The sequence below is a fragment of the Harmonia axyridis genome, chromosome 7, assembly GCF_914767665.1.
Source record: "Harmonia axyridis chromosome 7, icHarAxyr1.1, whole genome shotgun sequence".
Taxonomy (NCBI): Eukaryota; Metazoa; Arthropoda; class Insecta; order Coleoptera; family Coccinellidae; genus Harmonia; species Harmonia axyridis.
In genome coordinates, this window is record NC_059507.1 from 20329785 (window position 1) to 20340402 (window position 10618).

Sequence of the window (10618 nt, forward strand, 5' to 3'; positions counted from 1 at the left end):
ATTAACGACCCCAATCATTTGTCAAGGTCATCAAGGTATTTTTCAGTTGAGTAAAAATGATTGGAAAAAATTATACAGCTTATCTTCATTAACCTTGAAAATAAAGGCAAATCGAAAAATTCCTAATATGATAACACTCACTTTACACAGACATCACGATCAAAAAATATTATAATATAATGGAATATGGTATGCAATGAAAATCATTTTATATTTCTTGAGAAGGATAATATGGAAATTGAATAGTTTCTCGTATATTTTGCGATCCTTTGTGAAATCAGCCTTCTGATTGGAGAATTGAAGAGAAAAATGAAGCCTGAAGCATCCAGAAGCCGTTCCAAATACGAAATAAAATTCCAAAAATCCAGGTGAGTGCATGTGTTTTTTGCGTATTATGAGTGAGATTAAGCGACATCTGGATATAATAATAATAATAATAATAATAATATTCATTTACCATTTCAATTTTAAATACATAATAGTCTTTCAGCTAATGATAAACAATATGTATGAGTACAATGCATAATGCGGCACCTTTTATAGATATTGATGTTAATTCAATTTGTGGGTATCCTCTTCCTGATCGAATTAAATCTCATTCGGTATATTCAATTTTAACACATCAAGCATGAAATGCGGCCCTTGAATTTTGGCGGCCTAGGAGACCGCCTACGGCACTGGCCTGAATTTCCAGACGATGAAAAAATCTCAGATCCTAAACTAGCGTCCACAAATTCCAATCTTCCGGACCCCTATCCGCAAGGTAGGGAGCAAAAACTCCTTAGGAGGGCGCACCACCGTCAAGAAATGCGTAAAACTTATTTGTCTCACCCATGTAGTTCTGGGGAGATAAGTGGAAATTTTATCTGAAAGCAAGATGTAGGAGATGGCCCATTATATCGTAACATCTCCTAAGTAGAGCTGAGAGGTTTCTGATGTAGGATCCCGATAATTCTGTGGACTGGAAGCTTTCATAGTTTTCGGCGAGGAAAGGTTCCACATAAAGTTGACGCCTGTGACCACCAGTCGGTCCTCCCGATATATCGATGAAATTTGGAGGTCGTCACGTGATGCTAGGGACACTGTCGTTGAACCTTTAGAAATGAATAATTTAGGTTTGGGATAAAAGGGTATCAATACGGTCGTTTTGTTTATTATCTCTGATGGTGAGCCTTTTGAATTTTGTGGTTGTTATCTAGATTTTGTCTTTTTCTCTACCCTCTCATTCTTTATTCATTTTGTTATTTAATTGTCTATGTGGAGACTCCGTTTATATACATTGTGTTCTATAAGCTTTATTGGCAGATGATAGCTGCATTCATTCTGAACATTTTTTTTGCTTCCTATGAACATAGGTCCAATTTCGTATTTGAAAAAATTTGAGAACATTATGTTTTTGTTTGAACTTTAAACAATGTATCAATCTTCCTCAACAATAAAAAATTGTTTGAAATGTCCACCTTCGGCTTGAAAGCATTCCTTGCATTCACGAACTGAAGATTCAAATTAAGGTCTTTGGAAATCTCAAATTTGGGTCTTTTTTCATTTGTTTTGCTGCATCTTGATTAAGATCCGATGAACCTCTTGATTTTGATTTAACCAAGCAGCTACTTGTTTCCCACTGTATGGTTTTGCATCATCGTGATGATATCACATATTTACAACAATGTTGAGCTCTACACAATCATCGTTTTGTTTTCGAAAAATTAAGATCCGATGAACCTCTCGATTCTGATTTAACCAAGCAGCTACTTGTTTCCCCCTGTATGGTTGTGCATCATCGTGATGATATCACATATTTACAACAATGTTGAGCTCTAGACTAGCTAGCTCTAGCTCATCGTTTTGTTTCGAAAAATTTTTATACAAACCTGTTTTGAAACGATAATTTATAACATCTACTGAGAACTTTTCATTTTACGCCATTTTTCAATTTTCTCTCATAGTTTGAAAAAAGTTGAGTATGAGGTTGAGGGTTTCACACAATTAATTCTCCCAAAAATCGAGCCCAAAAATTACTTCTAGCTCAAAGAGATTTTGAAAAAATCTCTTTCCAGCATCACTTTGAAAAAGGAGGGGTACAAGTAGGCCTGATCGAATTCTAGATTTTTCTTAGTATTTATTAAAAAATGAAGTATTCTGATATTTTGCGACGTTCTCAGAGTGACGTCAACGATCTGAATGATTTCGTCACCAGGACAAAATAATAAAGCATTCTGTTCAGGACATGACCGCTCACAAAATGGTACACCAATGTAGGTACTGCTTGTTGATTCCCCACCTTCCCTTTGAAATCAATCATCGAGGTATTTAATACATTCGCTTCTTACTGATGGGAATTTATTATCAAACAAAATAAACGTCAAATTTCAATATTTATAAAAATTATTAACAACAATTGGCGAATTAATTATTATTGCAAATATTAAAATTTGTGGAAATAATTTTGTTTTGTCATTCTATGATGAAGGTGTAACCATGAATCAGCTTCAAGCTGAACCTCAGAGTAATAATCATAGATGATAGATGGTGCATAAGACATTTTCAGTAAAGGCATATTGTCACGGTGATAGTGATAGCAACTATCGTGATAGTACTATGGTACTCTCATGATAGTGCGACAGCACTCTCGCACTATCACGATTGTAACTATCGAGTAGTTTATATGGTGATAGTGGCTGCGATAGTTACTATCACACTATCCTGATAGTACTATCACCGTGAAAATGAGCCTTAAGCAATTTTTTCCTCAAACTCGACATAAGAAGGAAATGGAAGCACATATCAGTGATACGATATTTCATTCAATTCGCGGGTTCTCTTATGTCCCATAGAGAACCAAAGTTTTATATTAACTCAAAACCAGATCCGGCCTGAGTAATTTTGATGCCTGATAGCCTGATGCATAGAATTTTTTGGCGCTCCTGCTCAAAAAGCATAATAATAACATGACCTTCCTCATAATCACCCTCAAAAATAAAAAACACCGGCTACGAAGTTTCAGTATAGCTTCGAAAACAATCTTCCACTGAAAACATTTGGCATTCAAGAATAACTTGGTTCTAATGCAAAATCATAGGAATGTTCCATCTTATATCGAATGTGTAAACCTCGCCTTACAAATAATTTTAAAGGGAAGGTAGTGTTGTTTTTCGTATTTGGGAAATACATAATGACGTTATCCTTCTTTCGATGAGGGTAATAGGTAATTCTGTTCATATTGGGCTGCCATGAGTGTATGTACAGGCGGCTTAGTGAAGGCTGTTTGGAGATTTTTGCTGAAGAGAATTTTGACAAACGCAGAGAAGGGGAACAGTCTTAACTTGTTTTAAAGAATAAAGTTGAAATATGAAAAGGCGGACAACAGAATGGGCCGAATTGTCGCCCCTCGAATAAAAGAGCCTGAAACGGTCGCTTTACTGCTCAAAATATATTGAAGTTAATACCTGAAAATATAATAAAACATTCAAACTTTGAAACAATCGATGACGGAAGGATAGTAAATAATGCTTAGGTGCCAAAGCTTGGATTTCAGCAAGTAGATACAAACTTACTTCTTATTATAAATTCCAAATATTGAAATTTTCATATTCAATCGGGAATCACTCAAATAAATATATTTCATTCAATTTAATCTAAAGTCTTAATAATATAGTAAACGTGAGAATTTGACAATATATCACATTCCGATAACGTCGTCTAAGTATGTTTAGGGGACACGAAAAATTGAGTACACGCCCTATATATGTTTCTTACTCTAGCTATATCTACTTGAGATAAATTACAGCTAGCACCTTCGAACCTTCCTTTAATTTTAAATACGATTGCCATAACGTTTCTGAGAAAAATCGTCCCTATTGGTCATTGGAAAACGCACTTGCAGCTGAGTTCATACTAAACAATTACAGCATCCTGTAATTCATTCTGCAAACCGCCTCCGTTGGTTGAACGGAATAAAAGAATCGAGCTTTAAATATGATATTTCTCGACGGAGCCTTCGGAAAATTCCAACCTCATTAGGGGAATTACCGGCGAGGATACACAAAACGCCTTTTCTCGAGTAATTCTACACCCGACAGCTTAGAAAAGAGTGCGAAAAGAAAAAAACGGACCAAGACGGTTTCAGTTCCTCGAGGCTAGGAAAGAGAGATCCCTTTGAATTGTTTTAATTTACGGCATTTCGGATACTTTCGAAAGGATCTTCAGTACTGCTCTCGGGAGAAAATGAATAGTGGATAATGTATAAAATTTGTAAGAGCGGATTACAGGAAAAAAGCTTTTTATTCGAAGAAAAAACCTCAGCGTGAAATTGCGAATGGAAAACTGAGTGGGCGAATCACAAATTGGTATGCTGTTAATCCACTCGAATTAACCTTTCCTTAATAATTAAAAACCTTTCGGACTATACAGGGTGTATCGATAAGGATTTGCATACAAAATTACTATTGATACTCTTATAGCCTTAATAATTTCAACCTTGGGTAAAAACAACGCTGTCTGACTGTGTTAGTACCTTATAAATACAATTAAAACAAGTTTTATACTTTCTATATTTTCACAACCAAGAATTGGATATCAATAATATGAAGATTACACTAAGTAACCGAGCAATTTAAAGCTCATCTTCAGACACTGAAGGCTCTACAAGTGCTACATAATAATAATAATAATAATAATAGCAATTTATTTCAAAAATTATCACAGTCTAGACAAAATTAATCACAGAATGAACAATCTATCACAGAATGAGACAAAAAGAAACAGGTCAAGCGAGAAAAGAAAAAAAATTTTCAATGCCGGATAGAACAATAATCGTAATACTCATCCAGGCAATACGGTTCACAATCCACCAAAAATCGACGAACCTTGAAGTCAAAAGAGCCTGCACCATCAAGATCCCGCATGGATTTAGGTAATGAATTGTATAATTTCATACAAGAATACAGCACACTATTCTGAGACTGTGTCAGAAATAGTCTTGGAAGATGAAAAGTATGAACTTGCCTTGTGTTGTTAATATTTTGAAATTTATTAAACAGGTATTTATGCTTGGATACAAATTGCAAAGACTTGTAAACAAAAAGCCCAGTGACTGTCAGGATGTTATTGTCCCTGAAAATATTTCTACAGGATTCCCTAAAATGCATTCGCAACATCAACCTCAATGCCATCTTCTGAGTAACAAATAGGCGACGCGCAGAAATGCTTCCACCCCAAAATATTATACCATACGCTAGTCGCGACTCGAAATTAGCGTAGTAAACAGTTTTTAAGATATCGACGTCAACCTGACGTTTTAGTACATTAATGGAATAATTAACCGATAAAAGCTTTCTATTTAAAGAATCAACATGCACATGCCACTTTAGGGTACTATCAATTAATAACCCGAGAAATCTAACAGATGTCCCAACTGGAACGTTACAGTCATCAGTAATATTTAAAGATGAAGGAAAATCATGTCGAGAGCGATCAGTATGAAAAAACACCAGCTCGGTTTTTGTTGAATTTAACTTAAGGTCATTATCAGAACACCAACTCCCAATCCTCCCAAACACCTCCGACGCACCCTCAATAACTGAGGAAACACTGTTACCACAAACGACAACATTTGTGTCGTCCGCATATAGAGAAAGTTCATAAGAAGGTGAGTCAATAACTCTAGGTAAGTCATTTATATAAACTATGAAAAGCAATGGGCCCAGTACGCTGCCCTGAGGCACTCCAGATGTGATCTTGATTTCATCTGATAAGTATCCACTTCCTTCATATTTTAGCTCTACTTTTTGAACTCTATTGGTCAGGTAGCTTCTTATAAGGTCCAATTGCCTATCACGTATTCCATAATGCTCAAGCTTGTCCAGCAGTTTTCGGTGGTTAACACTGTCAAATGCTTTGGACAAGTCGAGAAACACACCCAGAGGAATATCTCCTCCATCCAAGACCTCAGTAATTTTTCGCAATAGATCGAAAATCGCAGTTTCCGTAGATTTATTAGATATAAATCCATGCTGAGATGGATTAAAGATATTGAACTTTCTGAAAAAGGACACAAGACGGACACAAAGTATCTTTTCAAACACCTTTGAGAAAGTAGCTAACAGGCTTATGGGCCTATAATTGCCAAAATCAGCTTTAGAGCCTTTTTTAAATAACGGTTTAATAATTGCCATCTTTAGGGCATCTGGAAATATTCCCTCAACAAATGAACGATTAATTATAAAGCTTAAGGGTTCTGCTATTATATGAATACATTTTTTTACTATTTTCATAGAAATACCGTCGAAACCACATGAAGAAGAATTCTTCATTTTAATAACCATTGATACTAATTCTCGAGCTGTCACCTGGAACACATAAAAAGAGCTTTCGTTTCTCTGTACACCACAAGTATTTCCCTCCCCAGAAAGTCCACAGCTTGTACCACAAGCAGAAAAAAATTGATTGAACTTATTTGCAACATCTTCTGGATTGCCTGCAGGAAAATGGTCATACTCTGTATGACGTTTGCCAGTGAGATCTCTGACAATGCTCCATGTCATTTTTGATTTGTTTGAAGAGTTCTTAATAAGACTCCCATAATGAGCCCGTTTGAGCTGTGTGATCCGCCTGTCATAATACTTCTTTGCAACTCTGTACTGATCTAAGTACAGAGGGTCAACCCGTGACATTGTATAGAGTATATCTAATTGCCGTTTGATTTCCAACAACTGAGGATCAGAATTGCAAAAATTCAACCTACCAGAGGAAGCTCGAAAGGAGACTGTGGGAAAGGCATCAGCAAATACTCCATTGAAAATTGACGAAAAACAGGACCACATGTCTTCTACTTTTTGTCTATTGATGTCATATAATACTGACCAATCTATATCAGTCAAAGCACTCAGAAAAACTCTTATATTCGAGGAACTAAAATTTCGGCGCTTAGACGGCATTGCTTTTGGAGAAATTAAACTATTTATGTTGAAATTGATCGATATTGCCTTGTGATCAGAAAGATGTGGTTGCATTATTCTCACCTGACCACCCTCGACATTTGTGAATATGTTGTCCAGACAGGATGACGAGAGAAGAGCTTCCCGAGTTGGTTCACTAATAATTGGTTGAAGACCATACGAGTGTAGCACAGACAACAGAGTTTGTGTATCCCTGTGATTTGGTTTGAGTATATCCACATTAAAATCACCCACTATGACAAACCTTGCAGACCTTTCACCATTCAGGATATCAAGCAATAGTGCAAGCTTTTCAAAAAACCGCTCAATATCACCCAAATTGGGTTCGCTTGACCTGTAAACACATATGACAATTAAATTCAAATTATTATTAACTTTACATTGAACAGCACAGCATTCAAAAATATACTGAGCACTTAATTTACAAATATCTGTTCTGACAAAAAATCTTTTAAAATAATCACGAATAAAAATTGCAGTACCACCATGTCTGTTAAGCGGACGACAGAAACTGCTCACAAGTAGAAAACCCGGCAGTGAATACGAAATCAACTGGTCCTGATTTAGCCAATGCTCACTTATGGCCAGAAAATGACACTCATTATCCTGAATAAACTGTTCCAGACCTTGAAATGCTGTTGACAAACATTGGATGTTCAGGTGTGTGATGCATAACTGAGAAACTGCATCAGAGGAGTCAGCCGATGTTAGTCCTTTTTCTGCTCTGGATTGATAGAACTGCTTGCTCTCTCTAAAAAAGTTTTCTCTGAGCTTCTTTCATTAGCTTTCTGAAAATTATAATAACGTGACACCAGAGCCCCATTAGGCCAAATTTCCTTATTCCAGGCTTTATCTAAATTGACCTTTTGAATAGACACCTTCATAGAAGAATATATTTGGGGATGCTTAGATTGCAGTTCTTCGCAGATAACTTCTGGAAATTTATCCAATAATAGACTCTTCATGTCCTCAGGCTTTGCACCAGGCTGCAGTCGAGATACATGTAAAGATATAAATTTGGGTACTGCCTGTATATTAGACAACTGCTCATTTGTACCCACAACAAATTTACGATTGTTACGTTTGTTTTTGGGTTTAACTGTTAACCAATCATCATTATTTCCCTTAGATTTGTTGATATCCTTGGGAACAGGAAGAGTTACAATATCCTGCATTAAAGATTTCTGCTGAGCATGTAAAATTGCTGAATTAACAGTTTGTTTTTTTATTTTTATTTGAGGTTTGGTATTTGCCAGTTTTGACATCCCTAAATCATTGTCAATGTTCTTATTGACAGCCGTTGATACATTCGAGCTACCAGAAACTATCTTTGTGTTTGTTTTTTTGGGCTGCGAGCGAGAAAGATTTCTTGTCTCTCTCTGTTCCATCTGCATTTGTTGATTTGTACTAGGTTTTGATAATAAACCAGAACCGGATGATAAATCAAACGATAAATCAGGAGGACTAACCTTCATTTGACCTCCAAATTGGGATAATTTTTCCTCATACTCATTTATAAGACTTTTCTGAATTTTTATTGTGTATTCTGAGCTATCTACCAGTTTTTGGAGAAGAGTTTTCTCAACTGACAGGCCATCCACCTTCTTTTTCAGAAGAAATACACTATTAGCATTAGTTAACGACAGTTCATTAGTCAACGACAACCATTTTTCGTTGCACAAATCGCACAACCACTTTATGTTAGTATTCTCAGAGAAACCTTTCAGCCAAGAATCTTTAATATACACACACGCAGCGTGAACAATACATTTACAGATCTTACATTCTATAGTTTTATTATTAACAATAAAATTATCGGAGCATTTAACGCACACGTCCGTACTCATCGACATTGCGCATATACATAGTATTTAAATCAATTCATCTACACTAAAGGAGATAAAACTGTAACGCTACAATTGCCCATAAGACTCTAAAGACTGATTTCTCGGGGTGGTTTGGCTTATTTCGCAACAAAACTCCTACCCAGGTTTTTACAAATTTAATGAAATTGAAATATACAGAGATCGATCCTTTTCACTATAAACAAATAATATTGAAATAAACTTAACTTAAATCAGTTTTCAATCAATTACTGTGCTGTTAGGATGGAACCTGTTCTGTAGATTATTTTCAGCCTTCTAAACTCCAGATCTTAGCACGAAGCTATAGTACTCCAATTCCCATTCAGCGAAGTTGATGCAATAACGCCTAGGTATTACGCAGGTATTCTCCCAGTTTCAGGAACTAAAGTGGTTTAACGTACTTACTATTCCAACTTCTATCGGGTGTCCCAAACTCGATGGCCTATCAGACGTTTCTGGAAAACTAATCATAATTTTGAGCTGAAAATTTGCATATTGTGGTTTGAGACAATGATCCTTCTCCCTAAAATACTTTCAGATCTCTACAACTTCCGGTTATACCGGAAACAGACTACTACTTCCTTATTTTGAATGGCACACCCAGTATATTATTGCATCATTAGATAGCTTTTTTGATGGCAATTTCGGCAATATGCCATACCTTGGGAAAAAATTCAACGGTTCATGAGTTATTGGGATTCTTATGACAAAAAAGGTGGCGATGAGGACTCACATTTTTTTGAATATTTCAGCAGAAAAAGCCTCTTTCGAAAAAAATTTGTTTTGTTTCGTAAGACTGTTTTCGGCTTGGACCAAAAATGTACAGGGTGTTTATAAGAGGATCATGAACTTGGACAACTCAAATTCATCAAAACTCAAGATTTTCAAATTAAAATCTATATTTTCTATAATTTCAGTCGATTCTACGTACAAAAATAGTGGGGGTTACTTCAGCAAACCCTATACCTAAAAAGAGTTATCGGGGAAGAACTTCAAATGAGGAAAAACCGCTATTCATAACTGTGGAAATAACTGTCTGTTACTTCCGTAAAACACAAAAAGAAAATAAAATTCGATGTTTGGATAACTAAACTTGACATATCAAGAATTGTAATGAATTATTCGTATTTGAAAATTGTATTGGTTCATGGATTTCTCAACAATACCAACGAAAAATTAATTAAAATTCATGAAATGTAAAATTTAGTTATCCAAACATCGAATTTTATTTTCTTTCTGTGTTTTACGGAAGTAACAGACAGTTATTCCCACAGTTATAAATAGCGGTTTTTCCTCATTTGAAGTTTTTCCCCGATATCTCTTGAAGTATTCATTTTAGGTATAGGGTTTGCTGAAGTAACCCCCACTATTTTTGTACGTAGAATCGACTGAAATAATAAAAAATATAGGTTCTAATTTGAAAATCTTGAGTTTTGATGAATTTGAGTTGTCCAAGTTCATGACCCTCTTATAAACACCCTGTACATTTTTGGTCCAAGCCGAAAACAGTCTTATAATACTACGTATTTGCGTAAACGAAACAAAACAAATTTTTTTCGAAAAAGGCTTTTTCTGCTGATATATTCAAAAAAATGTGAGTCCTCATCGCCACCTTTTTTGTCATAAGAATCCCAATAACTCATGAACCGTTGAATTTTATCCCAAAGTATGGCATATTGCCGAAATTGCCATCAAAAAAGCTATCTAATGATGCAATAATATACTGGGTGTGCCATTCGAAATAAGGAAGTAGTAGTCTGTTTCCGGTATAACCGGAAGTTGTAGAGATCTGAAAGT

The 10618-nt window shown here is 35.6% G+C and overlaps 1 protein-coding gene across 1 annotated transcript; it reads right to left on the reverse strand.

The window, feature by feature from the left end:
• Positions 1–7084: 7084 nt before the first annotated feature.
• On the reverse strand, positions 7085–8809 carry LOC123685314. Its single transcript, XM_045624970.1, has 2 exons — positions 8426–8809; positions 7085–7290 (listed from the first exon to the last, which is right to left on the reverse strand). Exons 1-2 carry the CDS (start codon positions 8807–8809, stop codon positions 7267–7269), a joined length of 408 nt encoding a protein of 135 aa, XP_045480926.1. The 3' UTR covers positions 7085–7266.
• Positions 8810–10618: the final 1809 nt, after the last annotated feature.